The sequence below is a fragment of the Lemur catta genome, chromosome 15 (assembly GCF_020740605.2).
Source record: "Lemur catta isolate mLemCat1 chromosome 15, mLemCat1.pri, whole genome shotgun sequence".
In the NCBI taxonomy this organism is placed as follows: Eukaryota; Metazoa; Chordata; class Mammalia; order Primates; family Lemuridae; genus Lemur; species Lemur catta.
Genome location: NC_059142.1, coordinates 28,188,634 through 28,213,330, shown reverse-complemented (window position 1 = coordinate 28,213,330; position 24,697 = coordinate 28,188,634). Strand labels below are relative to the sequence as shown.

The 24,697-nt window shown below is 41.2% G+C and overlaps 1 protein-coding gene across 3 annotated transcripts in view; it reads right to left on the bottom strand.

Moving 5' to 3' along the window:
* Window positions 1–731: 731 nt before the first annotated feature.
* The window catches only part of TEX14 (testis expressed 14, intercellular bridge forming factor), a 96,231-nt gene continuing 72,265 nt past the window's right edge, over window positions 732–24,697 (bottom strand). For 2 of the 3 annotated variants that reach the window (XM_045525651.1, XM_045525649.1), the window contains 15 exons: window positions 24,165–24,265; window positions 22,496–22,615; window positions 20,721–20,787; window positions 18,411–18,492; window positions 16,177–16,239; window positions 15,527–15,654; window positions 14,709–14,914; window positions 13,685–13,781; window positions 12,693–12,767; window positions 9,598–9,675; window positions 8,436–8,535; window positions 5,214–5,306; window positions 2,839–2,948; window positions 1,476–1,527; window positions 732–1,029 (listed from right to left, as the gene is read on the bottom strand). In XM_045525651.1, coding sequence (XP_045381607.1) covers window positions 993–1,029; window positions 1,476–1,527; window positions 2,839–2,948; window positions 5,214–5,306; window positions 8,436–8,535; window positions 9,598–9,675; window positions 12,693–12,767; window positions 13,685–13,781; window positions 14,709–14,914; window positions 15,527–15,654; window positions 16,177–16,239; window positions 18,411–18,492; window positions 20,721–20,787; window positions 22,496–22,615; window positions 24,165–24,265 — 1,409 coding nt within the window. In that variant the 3' untranslated portion in view covers window positions 732–992. Of the gene's footprint in view, window positions 1,030–1,475; window positions 1,528–2,838; window positions 2,949–5,213; window positions 5,307–8,435; window positions 8,536–9,597; window positions 9,676–10,592; window positions 10,672–12,692; window positions 12,768–13,684; window positions 13,782–14,708; window positions 14,915–15,526; window positions 15,655–16,176; window positions 16,240–18,410; window positions 18,493–20,720; window positions 20,788–22,495; window positions 22,616–24,164; window positions 24,266–24,697 lie in introns of those variants that run through there. The other variant, XM_045525650.1, reaches the window with a different exon arrangement.

Below are 24,697 nucleotides of genomic sequence, written 5' to 3'. Positions count from 1 at the left end.
ATTTATAAACTTACTTGTTCCTCTGGTTACAATGGCAAGGAACTGTTTCCTTAATTTAAAATGGTCCCATTTTATCTGTGCAGGGTAAAATTTCTGGGAACAAAGAATTATGAATATAACCATCCACAATAGGAACTATTCAATTAAATGTTAGCTGGCTAGTACTGTGTACAACAGCAAATAGTTTCCAAGAAAAGGTTTTTATTCATATGTGAAAACTCCAAACTGGAGTTAGATGAAGGTATATGAATCCTATAAAAACCAGGCTAGATACATGTATGCATTTGGCCAGTAGTCACAAGAAGCTAAAATGGAAAAAATGTTACCATGTTAGTCTTACCACAAGTTCATTACTCCAACACGTTAATGATGTGAGGTGTACAATCCAAAATATATGAAGATAATGTCTGTTCACGTTAAAGAGTTCAAAATATCTTAGGGTTTTATTGCTACCCCAGTATTGTAAGGCAATTCTAGCTGGAATGGGAATATAGCTATCCCGGCCAAGTGGACAGGCGGTATTTCTGTTATAAAACACGGATGACTGGTGCCAGTTTGTATAATGAGTGGAAGCAATAGCAGCCTATTTGTCAAACTTTAGAACAGAAATTGAGGCCTTTCTGGGTGGCAGTTCTCTCCCCAGCTCCCAATAATTCAAACACAGAAATGTATCTTTCACCGCTGAAACTTAATGAGTATTAAAAGCAAACATTTTATTACATAACAGGACTCAAAACAAAACCAAAAGCCATTCTGGGCACAACAAAATATGTTTACAATCACAAACCTCTCAGTTTTCAGAAATCTTACTGAAAATGGTTGAATGTGCTGCCAGCAGAGGGGCCAAGCCATTATTTCTGCTGTGGCAGCTGAACAGTGAGAGTTAAGACCTGGAACCACTGCCCTCATGGCAACCGAAGCGGTCAAAGAATGGAGCTCACGACCAGGACACTCAAACCCAGGCCAGGAGTCCATCTACGATCCAATTCCAGTCAGTCTGACAAGTCACTCTGATCCAGCACGATTATCCTGTGCGCGTGTTTTTTAAAGAACAAAAAAAGGGAGTTTCAAGTTGGTATGTATATTTCTCAAAGACACAAACATCATCCTCTTTCTATTTAATTGAATTCAAGGGAAGAAAATTTTGGTCTTTATAATCAAGAGGGATTATGATCAAAAGTGTATCATGAAAATGCAAAATGACTGCAAAGCAATTAATAGCAGCATCTTCTGCACTCGCTCCATATTAAAACTGTTCTTGGGCTGACTCTGACACTTATTTAATCAAAGTTGGCATTAATTTCACCTTATATTTTAATTAACTATAAACATTAACATGTTTTAAATTGACCAATTTTGTCTGAATTCGAATCTTTGTCATTAATGTTTATTTAGACACTGGTAACTGTTTTAACTCTGCTCGTCTTATCTATAAACCATGAACTTTGACTTACAAACATCTGATATCTCATTACCTGGATGGTTCAGACCAACCCAGTCGCTTCCAAAAGCAGGGTTTTAGTTCATCTGGATGAAATATAAGAGGGGAAAAAAAAAGAACCTGATTACTTTCTAGGTCAAAGGGTCCAGTTTTCAGAATTCATGTTAGTGCTCTCTCTAGTTTACCTACAATAGTTGTTTTACCTACAACTGGTGATCTATTCTAGAGATAGAATCTTTATAAAAAGTTAATGGGCTTCCCCTCCTAACATTGTACAGCTCTCTCTGCCATCACAGTGGACACTAATGACACTAATTCACAAAGTCCTTGTATTATCTTCTCAGTGAACTCAATACTAGCTAAATGCCCATACACTCTGGGTCCTGTGCCAGTCAGGGTTCTGAAGAAAACAGACTGTACCCATGGCTGGTTCAAATAAAGACTCCTTAATGAAGTGACTACATACAGAAGTTTAGTTAGAGTTAAGGGAACAAACAAGGAATGGCAAAGCATCCAGTGACTAGCAGCAGCAGGAAGCCTAAGTCTGAAGGGACTGAGGGGTTGAGGATGAAAGGTCAGTTACTGGAACCTAGTGAGAGCTGGAAATGGGAAGAACGGATTGCATTATAGAAGCTGTAGAGTTGTGGAGGGACACCACCTCTACCAGGCACACAAGGTGCTAAAGTAGGTAGGGAGGGGAAGTAATACCCAACCTCTCTCCAATCCTTTGGTCTGCTGCAGCCTCCCATTGGCCAATAGGAAGCCCAGGAGATGCAGTCCACTAGGGTCAGCATCCTGGGGCACAAAGTAGGGCAGAGAAAGGAGAAGGGACTTGAGAAGGGATGAAAGGGATACCAGATGATCTGAAAGAGTTAATATCTTACTTTCTGACTAGGAGGAACTTAAATATAGGAAGGCATCGTTTGTAAATGGCATACCAGAAACCTTAAAGCTCCATCAAAATAGTTTTGAAATTAAAGTTAATTTATAACTTTCAAATTACTTGTAGATCCCATTTAAATTCCATAAAATATGATTTCTTATTGGATTCTACAGCATCCATGTGAGCTAAATTTAAAACTCTTTTGAAGATGTCAGACAATTAGAAGCAAAACATCTTTCCAGACAATGTGCAAGATAATGATGATGAGACTGGGTGAAAGTTTGCTTTATAAATAGAATTGGATGTTATTACTGTTTTGTGATGACGCTATGATTGGCAATTAACAGAAAACCTAGGCAGAACTGCAGGGAAAAACAAATTATCAAAGGTAGGAGGATTATGTATAGCATCTGGGAAACATTTCTAAATAACTTTGATGCTCATCAAAGCATCAGTCAAAGGACTGCAGTGTGCAGTCAAAGGACTGCAGACTATTATAAACAATCATTCATACCTTCTTCAGAAGTCCCTAAAAAGCTCTCTGATTTCCTTCTCTCTGGCTTGATGTTTTCTTCTCTTTTTATCTTCTTTTCACCACCTTCTTCATCCTTGGTATTTGTTTCCCTTTAATAATAATGATTAGGGGCATCAAACCACATGCATAATGGCCAGGGGAACAGGACCACACTCCAAAGGAAACATAACAGCTAGCCCTAACAAAGTGTTTCCTATGGGCCAGGCATTATGGTTTAAATGCTGTAATATATATTTTAATTCATTTAATTCTCATAACCACTACCATCCTCATTCAGTGATGAAGAAATTGAAGCATAGAGAAGTTAAATGACACACCTAGTAAGTCCTAGAGCTGGGACCTGACACAGAGGCAGTCTGCCCAATACTCTGCTTTCAACCACTATGCTATACTGACTCAAAGAAAGAAAAAAAAAAAGCATTTTATTTATGTTGTAATTGGTGTCCTTTCAAAACCACACTTATTTTATCACTTTGTCTTTATTTCCTAAAAACCTCTCTGAAATAAATATCTAAGTAATTAAAATATCTCAACAATTTAAGACCACGTTTTTCAAACTATAAGCAGAAACCATCTCCCTCACTCAACTAGAAGCTCCTTAAGGGCAGAGCCATCTACCCCGCTTTGTTGCACCTACAGCCCCTAGTAGTACAGTGCTTGGCTTATTGTCAGTGCTCAATAATTGCTGGCTGAACCAAAATAACATGTTTAGGGATTCTTCTTGTGCTTTCATTAGATAGATCGTCAAAACAAAAATATGTAAAATGAGAGAGCAAATAAAGCCAGCTGGAGTGAAAAGGGATTTTTTTCCTTCTAACTTTTCACCACTAATAGAATCACAAACTCAAAGGTTGGAGGAGGCTTTGAGTTATCTTCTACCTCCATCCAAATGCCCAAGACCAGAGAGTCACCCAGCCTCTACTTGAGCAGCAGTAGCTGCTGTTAAAAGAAAGTGTAAAGGCAGCTGTTTCCCCTATCAGATTGCTGTGGCTATTACAAAGTTTGTGCTTTACTGAATAAAATTCTGTTACTCTGCAATTTTTAGTCGCTAGCTCTCTGTCCTTTGGGGCAGAAGAGAGAAAGCTGACTCCCTTCACTTTATTTACGATATTTCAGGTATTTGAGGGTAGCTATCAAATTCTCCACTCCATCTGCTCTTCTCAGGCTGAGCTTCCCAGCTCCTTTAGTTGTTCTCATATGACATAGTTTCCAGACCTCTGACTGTTCTGTGGCCACGCTCTTGTGTTTGTTAACATCCCTTTTAAAATGTGACACCCAGAAAGGAGCTCTACACTGTGTCCTAGGAGTCCTCTAAACAGCACATTACCTGTCTCATACATTACCTTGATCTGGACAGTACATTTCTATCTATCAAGCATTAATGCTGCATTAGCCTTTAAGTGACTTCATCAAACTGAGGCCTCACAGAGTCCTCGTCCATGCCTTCTGCAGGAAGAATTTCTTGAATTCTTACCATGTCTAAAGATGCATGCTAAGTGCTGGGCACATAAAAATAAGATATACTTCCTGCCCTCAACAAAATTATAGTGAGTAGGAGCTTCCGATGAGAAATTCTCCAATTTGGGACAGAGCACGGTGGCTCACACCTGTAATCCTAGCACTCTGGGAGGCCTAGGTGGGAAGATCACTTGAGGTCAGGAGTTCAAGACCAGCCTGAGCAAGAGCAAAACCCCGTCTCTACTAAAAATAGAAAAAATTAGCTGGGCGTAGGGGTGCACACCTATAGTCCCAGCTACTTGGGAGGGTGAGGCAAGAGAATTTCTTGAGCCCAGGAGTTTGAGGTTGCTGTGAGCTAGGCTGACACCATGGCACTCTAGCCCAGGTGACAGAGTGAGACTCTGTCTCAAAAAAAAAAAATCCTCCAATTAGGCCAGGTTTCCCACATGTTATAATTTTGGAACTAAAACTTTTGGATCTTTTACCTTCATCTTTTAGAGAATCTAACATTTCTACCTGTCAGGATCATTTTGAATCCTCAGTCTATCACCCATCATATTAGCATTCATTCCTAGATTTGTGTTATCTAAAAATTTGATAAGCATGCCTTTTCTGATTTAATTCAAATGACTAATGAAAACGTTGAAGGTAGCAGGGCCAAGATACAGCAATCTTAGAGGCTTCTCTCTATACTGATATCAATCTGCTAATCAATATCTTGAGTACTGTGGGTAGCTGGAGGAAGAAGGGCAAGCCTGGGAGTGCAGACAGATGGAGTCAGGGGCTGGCTTATCTACAGCAGTGTAATGACATCACCAGTCACTCCCCAAGAAGTCTAAAACCTAGCCCCACTTCCTGAAAAAGAAGAAAATGATCCTCTAATGGGGAACAATAACCTTGTAGAGCCCTTGGAGAGGTCCTGTGGCTCCACACTCTCCTCAGGTGGCTGCAGCCATCTTTCCAGGTCCTCATCCAGAGAAGAGTGAGCTCTGTCCAAGGACAAGTGAAGAGAATGGAGACAACAGTCATTTCCCTTCTCCCTAGATAAGTACACACAACACTTTAGAGTGGGAAGGGAACTGTGCTTTCACATACATACAGGAAAATGAGAGCTTGGTGAGATTGTGTCTAGGTCACTTAGATATGATTTAAATGTGCATCAAAATAGTCCTTTAGTTTCTTGATAAAAAGGCTCAGCACTCATGAGATCACTTCCTCCCAAAGTCCAATGTTAGACTCTGTCTCAATTCTATCTAGGTCATTAAGTCAGTCTCTACCTGGGGCTAGAACTATATACACTTTCCTACATGTTCTTCTGACTAAGAACTACCTCTGAGGCTAGAAGATGCAGAGTAGAGTGTTTTAAGAAGGCTTGAAAAGTCTCACCCATCTGAAAAAATATCTTCCACTCTGGCTTGGTGCCTAGACTGGTCATTCATAGCACTGAGATGAGTGTCTGTGGAGCATCTATCTGTGGCTAGCACTGCCAGCACTTTTAGAAAAGGAAAAGACAACAATAACATTAGCTAACTTCTGATCATGTACAAAGAAGTTAATATTTATATAACCAAAGGTAACATGGCCTTCCCGGGCAACTCTTCTTTTGCCTTGAATAATAGCATAGCTTTGTTACTGAAGGTATTTTGGAGAGATGGAAGGAATGAAATTACATCACACATCATAGACAAAAGGTTTCTAAAACTTCCTTTGAAAAAATATTTTTCTTCCCCATAGTTGCCTCTTTTGTTTTCTCTGTCTCCCCAAAAAGCCCTCTCCCCACTTTCCTCCCAGGTCATAGAGCTCCAGTCTCCTCTACTTCCCAGACCCTTCCTTCCAGGTCTCTTGCTTTTCCATCCTTAAATAAAGAATAATTTAGTCCTCAAAGAATGTGACAGATACTAGATTTACTACCCAAAAGTTATTCATAACATTCTCCATTGCTTTCCTCTTCTATAGCAGCTGGAAAGCTAAAAACTTAGTTTCCAGTCTCCCTTGTACCCATCTTGAGATATAATGAGATATAAGTGGGCACCTGCAGGGAAGGGTTTCTCGGAAGTTTTTGCTTTCCAGGTAAAAAGGGGCAGAGTCAGATAAAATATTCCTTTGCCCACCCCCTATCTCTGCCTGGTGTGTGGACGGCAGCCAGGAGAGGACAAGCTATAAAGAAAGGCCAACATGTCATGGACAGCAGAGCAGGAAGATCAAAAAAGCCTAAGTCCCTGGTGGCGTCACTGAACTACTACAACAGCCATGCCCTTCCACCTGTGGACCACGTTAGGCGAGACAAACTCATTTAAGCATGACAGTGGGGTTGTCTATCATTCACAGCTGAAAGCATTCTGCATGGCTTCCCCAAGGATCCACAGGGCCAGAATTAAGATGAAGTGAGTGGTACAGGTGCAAATTCAGATCCTGTTTTTCTTCAAAATTTAGACATTTTGTTCATCATGGATATTTTTGCATTAAATTTGATTTTTTAACATACTGCCATAAAAGGGCCGATGCAGTGACTTATGCCTGTAATCCTAGTTACTTGGGGGTGTGGGGATAGCTGAGGTGGGAGGATCGCTTGAGCCCAGGAGTTTGAGGCTGTGGTGAGGTATAATAACAACACTACACTCCAGCCTGGGCCACAGGGTGAGACCCTATCTCAACAACAATGACAAAAATTGCATTAAAATATTACTTATCTTGACTACTGAGTTTTTTTTTGGTGCTCCCTTCAATTCTGTGCCCAAGGAGTGTGTCTCACTCACCTCACTCTAATCCTGGCCCTGAATGACGACAGTTTAAGACAAGGCAGGAGAAGGAAAGAGGCAAAGGTGAGCAGAAGTGGTTTACCTTACAACACAGGCAAAAGGAGAGATCCAAATCAGGAACAGAATCATGTTTCTTGAGGCAACCTTGTACTTTTAAACTGAACTGTCTGGGCAATTGCCCCCATTTTCTCTTACTAGCTAGAAGATCTAAAAATTCTCTTCCAAGGCTTTTAATTAAAATGTTTTGAAAGATAACTGAAACCTGTGTTTGCCTAACAAAATGAAGTAAAAAACAAACAAATAAAAAAACCCCAAAACAACTCAACAAAAAATCAATAACAAATAACCCTATTTAAAAAAATGGGCAGGCCAGGCACGGTGGCTCACACCTGTAATCCTAGCACTCTGGGAGACCGAGGTGAGAGGATCGCTTGAGGTCAGGAGTTGGGGACCAGCCTGAGCAAGAGCGAGACCCCATCTCTACTAAAAAATAAAAAAAAAAAAATTAGCCGGGTTCAGCGGCGTGTGCCTGTAGTCCCAGCTACTCATGAGGCTGAGGCAGGAGGATTGCTTCAGCCCAGGAGTTTGAGGTTGCTGTGAGCTAGGCTGACATCACAGCACTCTAGCCCAGGTGACAGAGCAAGACTTTGTCTCAAAAAAAAAAAAAAAAAAAAAAATGGGCTAAAGGCCCGGTGGCTTTTGCCTGTAATCCCAATACTTTGGAAGGCTGAGGCAGGAGGATTGCTTCAGCCCCAGGAGTTCAAGACCAGGCTGAGAAACATAGCAAGACCCCATCTCTATGAAAAGTTTAAAAATTAGCTGGGTGTGGTGGTGCACACCCTGGCTGAGGCAGGAGGATTGCTTGAGCCCAGGAGTTTGAGGTTGCTGTGAACTATGCTGACGCCACAGCACTCTAGCCTGGGCAACAGAGTGAGACTCTGTCTCCAAAAACAAACAAACAAAAAAGACTAGTCAAACTCATAGGAACAGAAAGCAAAATAGTAGTTGTCAGGGGCTGGGGAGAAAGGAAAATGGGGAGTTGTTCAATGGGTATAGAATTTCAGTTATACAACATAAAAAATTCTGGACACTGGTTGTACAACAGTATGAATATAATTATTAACACTACTGAACTATACACTTAAAAATGGTTGAGATGGCAAATTTTATGCTATATATGTTTTATCACAATTGAAAATTTTAAAAAACCAAAAAAAAAAAAACCTTTTAGGAATAGGGGTTATTAGAATAGCATGAAAGAACATGTTTTCCCTTCTTATTTGTCAATATTAGAAAAAAAACTAATACAAACAAATACAATTTTTAAAATCCTTTCAAAAGTCCAGCTTTTTCTGTTACCTCTCTGTGTCCTCTCCTAGATCCTGAGTTTCTTTGGTCCAAAGTATACTACTGTCTTCTTTATTACCATCAGTTTCTTGTTCTTCTAAGTGCCTTTTATCTAAAAACAGGTGAAAGAATTAACTTTATTAGAACAAGAAAAAAATTGAGAAAGCCTGCCTTAAAATGAAGTGCAAAAATTAAGGCTAATCAGTGGTCCCTGAAGTATGCAACGCATTAGCTCCCTCTTCCCACGAGAGCAGGGGGCCAGGTGGCAGTCTGCGGGTGCCTTATTCACAGCAGCTGCTTCTGGGGTCTTGGGACCTCTTTGGTGCCAGGTGAAGCTACAGGAAACCATGCCTGTGCCAAGGCTGGAGAGAGACAGAGGAAGCAAAGGAAAGAAAGGGCACATAAAAGAGGAAGCAAGCAACCCTGAAAACAAACTACACAAACTTACTTTGGGGGACCATGCTGTTCTCACTTATTAGATGTTTCTAGGTTGGAGCCCCAGGGAAGGAATTTGGGTGGGGAAGCTATGTACCCTTTAATGTATGCCAACAATTTCACATATGCTGTTGCATTTCATCCTGCCAGCAGTCCTATAAAGGAAAGGGGACTAACATTTGCTAGGTATTTTACAGTGTACCGGCCACTCTACACGAAGGTATTATATGCATCACGTAACAGGAGTTATTATCCCCATATTACAGATGAGGACAATTGAGACTTGGAGACATTAAAACAGTTTGCCACACAAAAGTAGCCAGGCGTGGTGGCTCACGCGTGTAATCCCCACACTTGGGGAGGCCAAGGTGGAAGGATCACTTGAGGCCAGGAGTTTGAGACCAGCCTGAGCAAGATAGTGAGACCCCACCTCTACAAAAAATAAAAAAAAAACAGACAGGCATGGTGGCATGTGCCTGTAGTCCCAGCTACTCGGCAGGCTGAGGCAGGAGTTTGAGGTTGCGGTGAGCTATCATCTCACCACTGCACTCCAGCCTGCTTTACAGAGTGAGACCCTGTCTCTAACAAAAACAACAAAAACAAAAGTAACTGGTGGAGTCAGAACTGAGGTGGAGTTGTGCCTGATGTCAAGGTTACACTTGCTCATATGTACTGCTGTACTGCCAAGGACAATGTTATAGCAAGAACCTGAGGAAAAACATCTGTGTAGTTAGCTTACCATTTGCAGTGATGCCTGGATCACCTGCTGTGTTCTCGTGCACCACTGTGGATGAAGCCTGCTGCTGCTTCAAGTACTCTGCCACAATACAAAAGCAGAAGGTAACTTAGTTCCTCTTTTGCATATCCCACCATTCTCTAGAGCAGTGTTTCTCAAAAGGTGGTCCTCAGACCAGCAGCATTAGCATAACCTGGGAACCTTGTTAGGAATGCAAATTCTCAGGCCTCATTTCAGACCTACTGAATCAGAAACTTTGGGGATCCAGCAATCTGTGTTTTAACAAGCCCTGCAGGTGATTCTGATGCCTGATACAAGTTTGAGAACCACTGCTTTAGGGTATTCCAAGTTTGAAAGCAATTTTTCAAGTATGGCAAAATCCCATACAACACTGAAAATAGAAATAAAAATGATGATACATAATACTTTGAGAGCCCTATGTGGCAGGTCCTGTTTCTAAGCATTTACGTACGTTAATGCAGGATTAATGTTCACAATTAATCTTCACAACAACCCTGTGAAATTGATTGCATTATTGTTATCCTGTTTAACAGATGAGGAAAATAAGGTTAAGGAACTTACCTAGAGTCACACAGGTAAGTGTTAGAATTGGGATTTGAATCTAGGCAGTCTAGCTCTAGACTTTCTGCTCTTAATCTATATTTTATACTTTCTCAAGAAGTTTCTAACAACATCAGAACAATCCAAATGTCTTCCCATCTCTATTGGCCTATGATTCTTTCTTTCTTTCTTTCTTTCTTTCTTTTTTAAGAGACAGGGTACCGTTATGTCACCCAGGCTGCTGGAATGCAGTGGCATGATCATAGCTCACTGCAGTCTCGAACTCCTGGGCTCAAGTGATCCTCCTGCCTCAGCTTCTCAAGTAGCTGGGACTACAGAAGCCCGTCACCAGGCTCTAATTTTTTTTTTTTTTTTTTTAGAGATGGGGTCTTGCGATGTTGGCCAGACTGGTCTTGAACTCCTGGCCTCAAGCAATCCTCCCATCTTGGCCTCACAAAGTGCTGGATTACAGGCATGAGGCACAACTCCCAGCTTGTTTCACATTTTTTACTTGGTCTATGGAAAGACAGAAGACAAAGAATATCCATCATTTCAAGTTCCTACAGAAATATTGGGCCAAGACAAGCATCTGCTAAACTCAGCATGCTGCTCTGCATTTGTTTAGTCTCCTCAAAGTGCTCCACAAAGCAGAGGGACAGCTGGGAGGCAGCACAGACAAGCCACCCTGAGCTGCCTGGCATGGTCCTGTTCTGTGTAGGCACAGGTCTGCTTCATTTCTGCAGTGCAGGAAGCAGCCCTACTTGGCAGCTCCTGGGTATCAAGGGGCCCCATAAGAGCATTTAATTTCAAATTTTAGAAACCCATTTTTATCCTTGTTAAAAGTAGTTCCTCGCTGATTTTAAATGATCACCTATATCTTAGGGTTCTAAAGGACTCTCCCCTTTAATTCTCTGTCAGGAACCTAGAACCTTGGATGTAGGCCCTCCAAAAGAACAGGTAACAGTTTCAGGTCACTCCCCAAAGGTCTCTCTAGGAGAAACAACAATAGAGCGATGATATACAGTAATCAGGTGGGCAGGCCCATTATCAGGAGAAATTACTCAAGTGTCCTCTGCCCTGTGTCTTTCTGGAAAATTACTGACCCATCTCAATGTGCAGGCATCACCTAGAAACCTGGCCCAGATAATTCCCATAAGTGAAATAAGGGAAGGCTTCTGCAGACTGCACTGGGGTACAGCAGTGCCATGAGGCCAGAGCCCAGGAGGAAGCCTGGTAACACAGCTGCTGACATGGGGGAGGTGGCCGGAGGGTTCACATGGTGACTGTAGAGACAGGACAGCAGAGGAGAAGTATCGGCTGTGGTCAAACTGCAGAGGAGCCTATAAGTACTGCCTTAAACCATGACCAAGGAACAAGGATACTGAGAAACTAACTAAGTCGGATGTGTGTGAGGTAACCCCCACTGTCAACAGTTCTATTATTTTAAGAACAGCAACTGGAGAAGAGGAATTTGCAAGGACTGCCTAGAGAGCCTCAGAGGCAGAAAGCAGGGGTGGGGGTGTGGGCTCTAAGATCCTGACTCAACAACTGTGACCTGGACAACCCTGTGGCACTGGGGGAGGGGTGCAGTGAAGCAAGAAAGGGCCTATGGCTATGGAAAAAGAAAGAAACCAAGGAAGGTTCTGGAAATCTGACTGGCTCTACCTAAGCTTGTCAGGGGCTAAGGGTTTGATGGGAGCCTAGAGGGTAGCTGTCTGTTGAGTAGACCAGTAAGCCCTCAATCACTTCTTTCTTTATGAGACACAAAACTTCAGAGACCCTAAAAACCAAGTGGTGCCCCTCAAGAAATTCTCTTTGGGCTCCCTAACAAGAATTGGACTGTCAGAAGTCTGATGAGATGCACCCTCTGAGGGCAAGGGGCTAAGCTGGCCAGGCTGCCAAGAAGGGAACAGTGAGGTCTTTCCAGGGGAAGCAGATCATATATATAACTCTCTACAACTATGTACAATTTACTTTCAGCGTAAGCTCAGCTGGGCAGGGCCACCAAATCAGCTACAAATGAAATTATTAGTACTGCTCAGTTTCTGCCTGAAAATTCTGGTCTCATTATGTTTTGTGCCCCTGGCTTCCCTGCTCTTAGGAAAGGGAATTATCCACAATTCCAATATTTTTAATACCTCCTGCTAATGCCAATACTGAAAGTACAGGTGTGTTGGCCTGAGCAGCCGGACCTCAGGCCTCCATGGAATGACTGGTTTGGTTTCAAAAGAAGATAAGAATTCCTCTAATAAAAGAAATTCATCATAATAAACCAATTAAATGTTGTCATTTCCCCTTAGAATCATCACCATAAACCCTTTAAGTAACAAAATGACAGCAGACACATGCCAATTATCCCAGCCAGGCTGTGGCCCATTTTACTGGAAAACTGCCCCTTCCTAAATTTTGTACATTCAACTATATCTTCATACGGCCTTTTTCACTAGTGGTCATACTTGAGACAAAGAAACCATATTGTGGTCAGTGGCTTAACTGAACAGGGACAAGGAGAAGATTTTGTATTGAACATCCCTTACCAATTTCGTCAAGTAGCTCCTGAGATGGTGGTGGTAGTTCATCAATGTGATGCTGTGAGATGACTTCTACTAGTTCTTAAGAAAGATAAAGGGGAAAATGACTTAACACCTTCCTGGACTTGAATTGGATTTTTCTAGGCTCCCACACAGACTTGACTGAGGGTTTCCCAAAAATGAAATAAATCGAGGAGGAAGGAAAACCAGCCAAAATGAACAAAAACACAAAGTAGGAGGCCTTTCTGTATAGATTATCAGGCCAGGGGATATACGAGCAATCACACTTTGGGTCTTGCCCCAAGTGCTCAGTTATAACATTAACCAAAACTCATCAATATAATTCGCAAAAATCCCTATCCACCTGAGGAAAATTCCAAGAGCTGTACCAAAGACAAAAGACATTAAATTAATGTAACAAAGGCATTATGCTTCAAGAGTTGATAACATGCTCAGACCCTGTGATTTAGAAACTGTCTTCTAAGAATCTATCCTAAGGAAAGGATCAGAGGTGCAGATAAAGACTTATGTACAAAGAACAAAAACTGGAAAATGATATAAATCTTCAACATAAGGGAATGGTTAAGAAACATATGTAGAATAGACTATGATACAGCTATTACATATATTTATGAATAATTTTTCATGACAAGGGAAAATTCTCAAAAATCTATCAAGGGGGAATGAAAAAGTAGTCCAGAACTGATATCCAATATGATCTCAACTATGCTAAAAATATTTTTATATATTTATAAAAATAAAAAAACATATGCACCAAAATAGTATAGGAGGTAAAAAAAAAAACTGTGGTGATTTTCTTTTTTTAAGTTTTTCTTTATTCTACAAGTTTTCTACAATGAGTGTGTTTTACTTTTAGTTGGGGGAAAATAGCATTTTTGTCTGAACCTAATGTAGCATCAAAGATTGTTGGGCATCAATTTAAGTCTCTCTTAAATTGGCTGTTATAAACTTCACTTTCGATATTAAACACAAGGTACCTTTAGGCAGGCTCCTTCTCTGGGTGGTTTGGGGTGATATGTCAGGTGCCTTAGAAATGCTGGAGGAACCAGCCCCAGTAAATGCAGACAATCTTTTCTATAAGTAAGAGATAAACATGGTAACTGACACCTGCGTTGAGTTAAAAAAGCACATGCAACTCAGTCATTTCCACTTGATTTGTTAAGTCAACTCATTCACTTCACTTCCTCTGGAAAGCATTCTTATCCCTCTCTGCTGCCTCAGCACTCAGCGCTTACCTCTGTGTTACATCAGGCCTTTCTTTCTCACTGCAGCCTTGAACTCCTGGGCTCAAGTGATCCTCCTGCCTCAGCCTCCCCAGTAGCTGGGACTACAGGCATGTGCCACCACGCCTGGCTAAACTTTCTTAATCACACTTGCATGCCTGGAAGAGGGCCTGACGTGGTGCCCGGTACTTAAACCCTGCTTCAATTAACAGTTTGTTGAATGAATGGATAAAATTCCTTGTCATTTCCCTACTTCAGAGTGAGACCTTTTGTGAGCCAAATTCCCAAAGAAGTTGACAATCAATTTTCCATTGAGGGCCAAAGCAAGCAATCAGTCTGTCCACAGAATGGTCAGCCAACAGGTTTTTAATGAGCAGTACAATGTAAGGAACTTTCTAGTATTCTTGAAGAGACTACATATATGAAATACGAGGGAGCAAGAGAGAGAAAAAGAAGAAAAAACAAGAGGAAGAGGTAGAGAGGAGGAGGAGAAGAAGGTAGTATACAATAAAGTGTTTTTCCTGCCAGCTATTAGTTCAGAAGTTCAGAGAAAGTGGAGATCAACCAAAATTCTCAGGGAAGTAACCAAGGGGAGGCTTCAAGGAGGAAGCAAAACTTAAGCCTCCTATAATGCAGACTCAGGAGAGGAGCCCCAGGGAAGCCTGGAGAGGATCCAGCTTATTTCTTGCTTTCTTAATGGATCTGGAGAAATCTTGGCACTTACTGAAGCCCTTTGGGCTGACTCCATGAGTGTGTAATACAGAATTGATATACTTACAAGATCAGTCAGTCTTGAAGGGGGAGTTTCAGAGGAAGTAAGGAGAGAATCCAGGCTCTTTGCTTTCTCTTGGACAGTTGTAAATTTATCAGACAAAGTTTGAATAGATTCTTGACTGTCCCTGCAAGAGGTAGACCCTGTTTTAACCTGAAATGTGATATTTTCAAGGCAGTCTTTATAGCGACTGGCAGCTGAAGAAATTGACCCTGTTGTAAAAAAGGCAGCAGTCAGTATTTGAATCCTTTACATCATAAAAACAAAAAACCACCCCAAACCCACAAAACTCTATACTTATACCAGGAATTTTCTCAATAGTTAATAACTGAAATAATCATTAATCTGAAACACAGTTCTCCAAGGTATAAAAACTTGGCCATCAAAATAAACGGAGATATTTTAAATCACAAATATAATGGAAATGACACTAGAAAGAGGATATTTGATGCTGGTGGTATATGGTTGCAGGACTCAAGAACCACATATGTTTAAGCACAGGGTACTGTTTTATGTTGCAAACTCTAGAGAATCCAATGGTTTTGCACTAAATTCTGTAATGCTTAGAGTACAGAGTAGATTTTGCATGTCTCTGTCACTGCAGTCCTAACCAAAACCTCCTAAAAACTGCCCAATAACCACCATCACCAACCCTACCTGGCCTCCCAAGGGATTATCCCCTGCAGTTTTGGCCAAAAGGAAATACCTCAGCACCGTGAGAAAACAGCCACCAGATCTGATCCCATGGCCTGACTTCCCAGAGTCAATGGGCAGGGGTTGTAAGTTCCTCCCCCCAAATGCTTCTCCTCCCTGTGAGTGATTACCTGGGCTGAGCGGAGTGCTGACACTAGTAGGTGCATGGTTTATTTTGGGTGTTTTGCATGAGGCTTCCTTAAAAGAGCTGTCTGGTTCACAGGAAATACTAGACAGGTCTTGAATATCTGTCAATGATCTAAAGATAAGAGCACACAGTAATTGTGAGAAAATGGTTAGAAAAATCAAACAATATATTCCTTAGAGGTACTTTTTAAGTATACTCTTGACAAAATCTTTAAAATCTTTATTTGGCAATAGGCCAGAATTAGAGAATACCTTAGAATATCTTATATATCTTAAAGAGCATATTAGAGAATATCTTAAAAAGAGATTGTAACTTTAAAAATACCTCAGCAGCTAAAAATAAATATTATCACAGATAAAAGGATATTTATGTGGAAAACAGATTAAATCTACCTGAAGTATAAACTTACATTATCATTGTCACTGTATTTCCTTGATTGTAAGATGCTATTAATTATAAAATCACATCATGAATTTGGTAACAGCTTTTTGGTGAAAGGAGAAACATGCTCATGTTAAGTCTATACATTAAAAAATGGAAATAATATAGATTCTTATAAACAAGGAAATATTATTCCCTTAAAACCAAGACTTTACACAATCATCCTTAGGCAACTCTCTTTGGTGGCCATACATGTCTTTCTCTTTCAGTTCCTTTGGTGACTCCTTTAATGTCTCTTCTGGTTCACCTGCAGTACTGTGAGAGAGAAAGTAAGAAAATTGTATGAATCCCCTCTGTCAACAAAGTGCACTAGCTTGGTACAAGGGACCAGTTTATCAGCCCAGTGTAAGAAGCAGCAGAAAGGGCAGTAAACTCAGAAGTAGAAAGTGTGGGTTCCGGTTCTGGCTCTGCTACTAACTAGCTGCAAGTTCTCTAGCATGTCTGGGCCTCAATTTCCTCTCTAGAGATTGACTAAATACTCTCAAGGGTCAGCCCAGCCCTGAACTCAGTCACTGACTCTATATGACACTGAGCAAGTTCCTGAGAAAATCAACGGAGCACAGAAACTTTGCTGGGAAGTAGATGTTGGAGCCGGGTGCACAGCCAGGAGGCCTTAGCAACTATGAGACAGCTTCCTGGTGTACAGTAGCAGCAGAGGCCAAGAGAGGTTTGTACCAGAAAAATGGCCAGAAGAGAATACCGAAGACAAACGACCCATTTCTACTTTAACCAATATTTAATATTCAATGTCAATACTCATTGAACACAATAAGCCAGATGCCATGCTAAATCCTTCCATATGTTTTTACATTTTTAATCCTTGCAAAACCTTGTGAGACCAATGGTATAAAGGAAAGAGCGTGCGTGGATTGGAGTTGAGTTGTGACTTTATTAATTCTGTTCACCAAAATGTTTGTTTCTCCAACAGCACTTTTGGCCCTCTCAATTTACCCAAATGGCCACAGGACTTGTTTTAACCAACGAAATATGAGTGAAAGTGATGAGTCACTTGTGGGTGGAAAATTTAACAGTGCACAATTCACTATGTTCCATTTTTCCTGCCTCAGCAATCAAAGAAGCACAAAGATGGAGCCCCCTTCAGCCTGGGTCTCAGATAGAAGATAACACAGCACAGAACACCCCTGGCCAACCCATGAGCCACAAACATGGAGCATAAGCAAAAAATTAACTTTTGTTGTTTTAAACCACTAAAATTTGGGGGTTGCTATATAGCATAATCTAGTCTGTCCTGACTGAGTAGCTAAGTGACCTTAGAAAAACTACTTAAACTCTCTGAACTTTGCTCTTCTTGCTGGCAAAGTGGAGGTAACAGTATGAACCTCAGAGGGTTGTTCAGTGGATTTTATCCCGTTAAGTGGATTAAATGACACCACAAAACAGAGTGCCTGGCATATGCTAGATGCTTAAGAAATACTAGCTATAATTAAGAAAATTGAGGCCCAGTGAGGGGAAAATGAATGGAATGTTATTGTGCCAGGCACTTTACATCTATTATTAGTTTTTTCTAAATTAAACTTTTATTTTGAGAAAATTGTAATTCACATGCAGTTGTAAGAAATATACTTTATCCCCAATGGTAACATCTTGCAAATCTATAGAACAATTATCACAATGAGAATATTGACATTAATACAGTCAAGACACAGAATGTTTCTACCACCACAAGGATCCCTCATGTGTCTTATTTATAGCCATGACTACTTCCCTCCCTCCCCTACCCCTTCCTTAATCCCTGGCAACTACTCATCTGTCTTTATTTTTATAATTTTGTCATTTCAAGAAAGTTATATAAAGGGAATCATACAGTAAATACGTTTTGGGGATTGCTTTTCCTACTCAGCACAATTCTCTGGAGATTTAGCCAGCTGGTTGCACTTATCAATAGTTCATCCCTTTTTATTGCTGCGTAGTACTCAGTAGTATGGATGTATCACAGCCTGTTTAATAATCCACTTGGTGAAGACTATCTGGATTTTCAGTTTGAACCTGTTATGAATAAATTTGCTATAAACATGCATATGTTTTGTGTGAACCTAAGTCTTCATTTCTCTGGGATAAATGTCCAGGAGTTATATTATTACTTTCAATTCCTATGTGAACATTCCCACTAAGGATTCTTAACCCTATTTACAGATGGGAAAATAGAATAGAGGGGCTAAGAACCTTGACCAAGGCCACATGAACAGAAAGGCAGAGTCGGGATCTGAGTACAGATAACGACTCCATTTTAGCACCACTCAAATTCTGAGCAAGTCCTAACAAAGCTAAATTGCCCAAAGCTAATTTTTACAAGACAGTGGCTAAATACATCTGAAGATAAAACAATATTTATATTGGGGCATTATCACCATTTAACATTCCTTCTATGAATCTGAAATTGTGAATAAGGTAATAATAGTCCATACCTTCGTATAGGTTGAAAGTGAGACTGGGTCAAAATCTCAGCATTCTTTACAAGAATTTTTGTCACTTGGAAATTTTCCTCACCTGAAAGAATAAAGTAAATGTATTTTTAACTGAATTTTTGCCAACTCAGACTATTATTTTCATTCCCTGGAATTTCCCTTGGTCTGGTCCAGAATGAGAAATAGGGATTCTGTTAGGGAGAAACAAAGTGCTTCCCTAATTGGGTTTGGACTGAGTGCTGTAGAAGAGGTTTTTGCTCTGAAAGTTTATTTTCCTTGCTCAGAGGGGAGAACTATATTCTGACACTCGGAATACAATCAAGCCATTTACTGGCCTTTCAGTTATAACCACACAGTTATTTCTGGAGACAAATGTTATTTTGTCTTTTCAACAAGGCAAACTGACCCGGTTCCTGTCAACAGACACCAGGGGGCGTTGAAACCAAAAACTGTTCACTAAAGATTCAAAACAGAAAAGACCATTAGCTGGGCATTCCCAGAGCACTAACTGTGCCTCTTGGCCATCAAACACCACCTAGAGAGTGAGGGCCGGAGTGGGGTCTTGAGTACTAAGGAGCTAATTCTGTTCTCCTTGGCACTGAGTGTCTGAAGTTACTCCTCCCCAGTTCTCAGTAAGATGCTTTGCAGACCTTCAGGCAGACAGGGCCAGTATCCACTTTGCTTCCCACCATTGTCCTGTTCTATTCATAGAGAAGCGGGCAGACAAAGCAGCCTGCCCTGTTTCTAAATGCTGATGACTCCCCAACAAACCCCATTCTTTAGGTCCAGGTGATCTGGTAGGCACTAGGAAGGCCCACCAGAACAGTGCTACCCTTAGCAGGTACCAAGGAGTTCTGAAACCCCACCAGTGGAGAGATGTTGGGATTCCTCTTCCTGTGACCCTCTTTGAAATTGATAAACACCCAGAAAGCATAAACTAATTTCTAATAAACACAATTTAGAGCTGGAACTTAGAGATTTTAAAGTCCAACCCCCTCTTTTACTTCATGCAAGAGGAGAATGGGGCCCTGGGGAGAAGTGACTTGCTCAAGGTTACGCAGAAAAGGCCAGTGGCAGAATGGAGCTTGGAACCCAACATGCACTGCACAGTACCCTTCACGTCCCCGGCTTGCAAGCAGATATGTATCAGAGCCCTAAGTGGAAAAGGGGCAGAGAAGGGCTGAAAAGGTGGAAAAGAACAGAAATCAGAGGATTTTTCATGTACTTCAATTGTTTTTATTGAACTGGCCCTGGTTTTCTGACCCGTCTTTCCTACAACTTCTCCATCTTACTCAACCCTCCTCCAAATACAAGTAAATTGGCTACATATAGGCCAGGCCCACAGAAAGTGATCAGAGGCAGAGGCTTGGCAGGAAGAAGTGATTGGCCCGAGACTCTTGGGACTTTTAATACATATTATCCTGAGAAATTAACTATTCATCTAAAAGCTTACAGTTTCTTAAAACGCTCCCAGCTCTGGCAGGGGCCTCAACCAGGTTAGAGGTGGAAGCTATTGTGTGCAGTGGGAGGAACGGAGTAAGTTCATAATCCCACCCCGTCTGGGGTTAGGGAGTTGAGACATGACCATGGACAGCTACATAGCTTGGCAGGTGGATAACTCTTGTTTTAAAATAGATGGGTGCATACCTTAAAAGAGCAAAAGTACACAATTTTTTAAATGTCTGTAACAGAACAGTTCATTTACATCTTGTTTTGTGCCACACTCCTGGCTGCTGACCCAAGGTTAACTTTTCATGTAATAGAAAGCACCTGCTAAGTTATATAGAACCCAAGGCCTCCCAAAGGGTGGATGTTTAGTTTTATCTGCACCATTGCCCTGTTACTAACTCTTTGCTAAGATGCTAAACAAGCAAAGGAAAATGTTGGTGAGACTCTGCCTTCTGAGGTGGAGAAAAACATGAAAACTTAGTTCTAGTTTTCGTTGTACTGATAACTAGCTGTGTGGCTTGGGCAAGCTCAGCGAAGATAACTGTGCACCTGCTGGGTGCCACCAAGGAGCCTGAAATCTAGTGAGAGACTAAAGGGGGAAAAAAGAAGAAACTACTACAATTATGTGGGCTATAAAAATGCTAGGGGAAGTATAAATAACCCAATGTGTGGATGTCAGGAGGCTGGTGAAGATTCATTCCAATGAGGGGAAATCACTGAGCCTAGGTTTTCTCAATTGTAAATGAAAAGCCTGGATGAGGTTGACTCTAACTAAGGACCCTTCCAACTCTGAACATCTGCGATCCAACAGAAAGTGAAGGCAGGTGATGCTCAAAGGAATCTGCACTAAGGGCTTATTACCAGAGGCTTGAGGCTTCGCAAATGCACCTTGTATTCCTTCAGAGTTCTGTTCTATGGGACTTGAGGTCTATAAAAGAATGAAAAAGAAAGGAGGTTCACTGGAGGCAGACAGACCACTAAAGGGCTGAGAAAATTTCTTGATGTTCTTAAACCTTGAAAATCTTCATAAGGTCCCTGCATCTTTTATAGAAAAAGAACAAACTTGCTTCACAGACATTAAGTACTTGTTTGTACGATATATCCCCCTTAGCACGTCCTCCCCCCACCTCCCAATGCAAGGAGGAATTATGTGACTTTTCCCCTCTTTGCAGCACCATCCCCTATTCACCCCAATCTTCCAACAAAGATGTTTTGGTTCTTCGGAGCTTTATCAGAAGAGCTAAAGAAGGTTGAAAACAATGGCCCAGTCTGCCAAACTACCCTACGAGGTAAGAAGTGAAAACAATGGTTCCTTTTGAGGGGAGGAAGTGACTAGAAGGGAGCACAAGGGGGTGTTTCGGGGGATTGGTGATGTTTCATTTCTTGGGTTCATTTCTTATGTTCAGTGTGTGAAAGTTCATGAGCCATACACTTAAGATCTGTACACTTTTGTATGTCATACTTTATATACATACGTAATTATGTATGTATGTATGTGTGTATATTTTTATCTTTTTATTAAAGATTTCTTAATGTCCTGGTCTGCTCACAGTAAATATTTAAAGGATTGTTAATAACGGAAAATTGTTCTAACTGAGCAGTACAGACAGGTGAACATTATACTTTTGATACACAGTCAAATGCTGTGATTGACATGTACAAACTTCCTTTCCTCTACCCTGCCTTTCATAGTCATAAAAGATCCCCAAATGGTGACAGGTTATGGGGATATGGGGTAGAAAATATATAATAAGAGAATCCAACAAATGTCATTTTACAAATGAAAATACTCAATGCAGGTAGGTTCTTTCAAAAGCTAGGCAGATTCCCAAGAAAACCTGGTGTACTGGACAGTGTCATATTTGTTGCTGAACCCTGGTCTCAATCCTGGCTCTCCTACCACTAAAGCTTGGCAGGCTGGGGTTAATTCCCTTCATCTGCAGATCACCACGTTTTCTTCAGAGAGAGGAATAATAGCCTTCTTTGCTTCCCCACAGGAAGAATATATGAATTAGGTAGTATGAATAAAAATGTTTATTTGTTTTTTTTTTGAGACAGAGTCTCACTCTGTTGCCCTGGCTAAAGTGAGTGCCGTGGCGTCAGCCTAGCTCACAGCAACCTCAAACTCCTGGGCTTGAGCGATCCTCCTGCCTCAGCCTCCCGAGTACCTGGGACTGTATACAGGCATGTACCACCATGCCCGGCTAATTTTTTCTATATATATATGTTTTCAGCTGTCCGTATAATTTCTTTTCTATTTTTAGTAGAGACGGGGTCTCGCTCTTGCTCAGGCTGGTCTAGAACTCCTGAGCTCAAATGATCCACCCGCCTCGGCCTCCCAGAGTGCTAGGATTACAGGCGTGAGCCACCGCGCCCGGCCTGAATAAAAATGTTTTGGAAAAAAAAGTACCAACTGCTATGCAAATGCAGGAACCACAATTTTGGGAGAAACAGCACATGACCTTCCATCCTCAAAAATCTTATTTTTCAGATGATTTTTCAAAACACATAAACACTGCTAAATCAACATTGTATGCTTTTATACGTAAGCTATCTTTCTCAATAAAAATAACTTAAAAGAAATACAGCAACAGAGAAAGCTGAAAATATACTTTACCCTGATCTGTGATTTTTACCTCTAGAGTTAAGTTTTCTTGAGCAATTGTGGAGTAAAAATATTCATGGTCAGGAGTTAAAAATTCATCTGTTATGTCCTCAGAAGACTCAGGTGAACAAGTTGATTGCATGGACTGATCCTATTAATAATATAGGAAATCACTTTTAAGTTGCTGTTCATTGTAACCAAATCCCTTTATAGCTGGATGCAGAGTTAATAACAGGGTTATCTAAAATTACCGAGGAGTCAGTGCGACACTCTGAGCTGGCTCTCCTTGCCTGTTTGAGCATGTGCTTCTGCCTCTTTCCTGGTGGGAGAAGCAGCTGTGAACTGCCTGGACAAGTGTGAAGGAATGATAGCTCTGAATCTCAGCATCCTCACTGGCACAATAGGTGGGCATTAGGAGACCTTTCTAATCTAAAATTCTACTAATAAGTAACAAGAAAGGCCCTAGACAACTCTACCTACGGACTGAATTTAAACACCCTGATCCCTTCAGGTCACAAACATAGCCTGTGTGTTGGCATCTTCCTACAGAGGCTGAGGCTGCTCAGAACTTGGGAGTCCCTTGGATACTACCATTAAAGGTAAGCAAAGGAGCATGATTTTAAAAATAGCAATGCAATCTCAATAAAAAATAATATTATTTAAAAGTAACAGACTTATTTCTTCAGCTTCTGTGCTCCTACCTTTTTGTTCTGCTTATTTTGCTACAGTCAAGCCCTGATTACCACATGGCCAGACAACTGGCTCTTCTCTCCACCTTCAGTCATCTCTTTGCAGAGATTTGTGGCTTATATCCTTGGACACTGCTTTTGCCACACACTTCCCCTCCCTGTGCACTTACCAGCTGCTCGCCCTTAACTCTCATATCAAACTGAAATTTCTCAGACAAGCCTGGCCTCCCAGATACCTTCCCCGCTTCCCTGACTAGACTGAGTCTCCAGCCCAGCCATTGTGCTTAATGTGGCACATCCTTCTAGCTCTCACGTGAAAGAAAGAATAAATTGATCTTGTGAGTAGTTTGTATGCTATGATAAAATACTATATGTCAAAAGACCTTGCATTTTATCTGTATTGTATCATTTTCAATTGCTATCTATATTCTTTAAATGATTGTGGCCCCAAGTGAATGACAATAAACAAATTTTGTTTCTTTAATCTGGGTGGACTATGGCCCAGAATGTGTTAAACCCCTGAAGCAAGGCTGTAACCGCAATGCAAATGAGAGGAAATGAATGGATCCTGCTGAGCCACAGTTGTCAGGCATAAACACATTCCTTCCACTGAGCTGAGAGCTGACTGAATCTGGGTCTTAGAGGATATTCTACTGAAGGCACTCTCATCACAACCCTAGCCTTTCTTTTCCTACTCCATTGTGACCTCAGTCACCTGCTGAGCTTAGTCTCGTCTACCCAACTAGATGGGACGCTCAAGGACCAGAGCTCAATCTGACACCTGTGTGTGTTCTCCCCACACTCCAAGAGGTACAAGACGTTGAGTTGAACTGACTCAAAAAAGTACCAGGCAAGGAGAAAAGACTACTTTATTTATGTCAATGACATGAGGACACATGCTCCAACCAAAAAGAACTATTACGGATATTATTTTGGTATCATAATACATAATGACAACTCAGTTCTATTAGATCCTTAGGTTCAACTTGGCTCTCAGGCTGTATTACTTACACTGTAGGATTTCTCAATGAGCACAGATGCATCAGAACTTGCTTGAAAGGCTTCACTATGCTCTGGTTGCTCACTTTCTCTGTGGGACAGGTGCCTGATACCTAATGATTATAACACAATCAGGGCCAAAGTCACTGAGTGATAGATAGCATGGAAGGGGCAAAAATGTGGTGTGAGAGAAGACATGCATACATATTCTGCCAGGCATGGCCAAGTCCCATGTCAGATTCAGTCCAGACAGTGGAAACTGTTTAGCCTGACCTCCAAATGCAGCCTTGGACCCTCTATCTTTTTGCCCACCCCCTCAAGAGTGATGCCTGGGCCAGGCAGGGTGGCTCAAGCCTATAATCCTAGCACTCTGGGAGGCTGAGGCGGGAGGATCGTTTTAGCTCAGGAGTTCGAGACCAGCTAGAGCAAGAGCGAGACCCCGTCTCTACTAAAAATAGAAAGAAATGAGCTGGACAACTAAAAATATATAGAAAAAATTAGCCAAGCATGGTGGCCTGTAGTCCCAGCTACTCGGGAGACTGAGG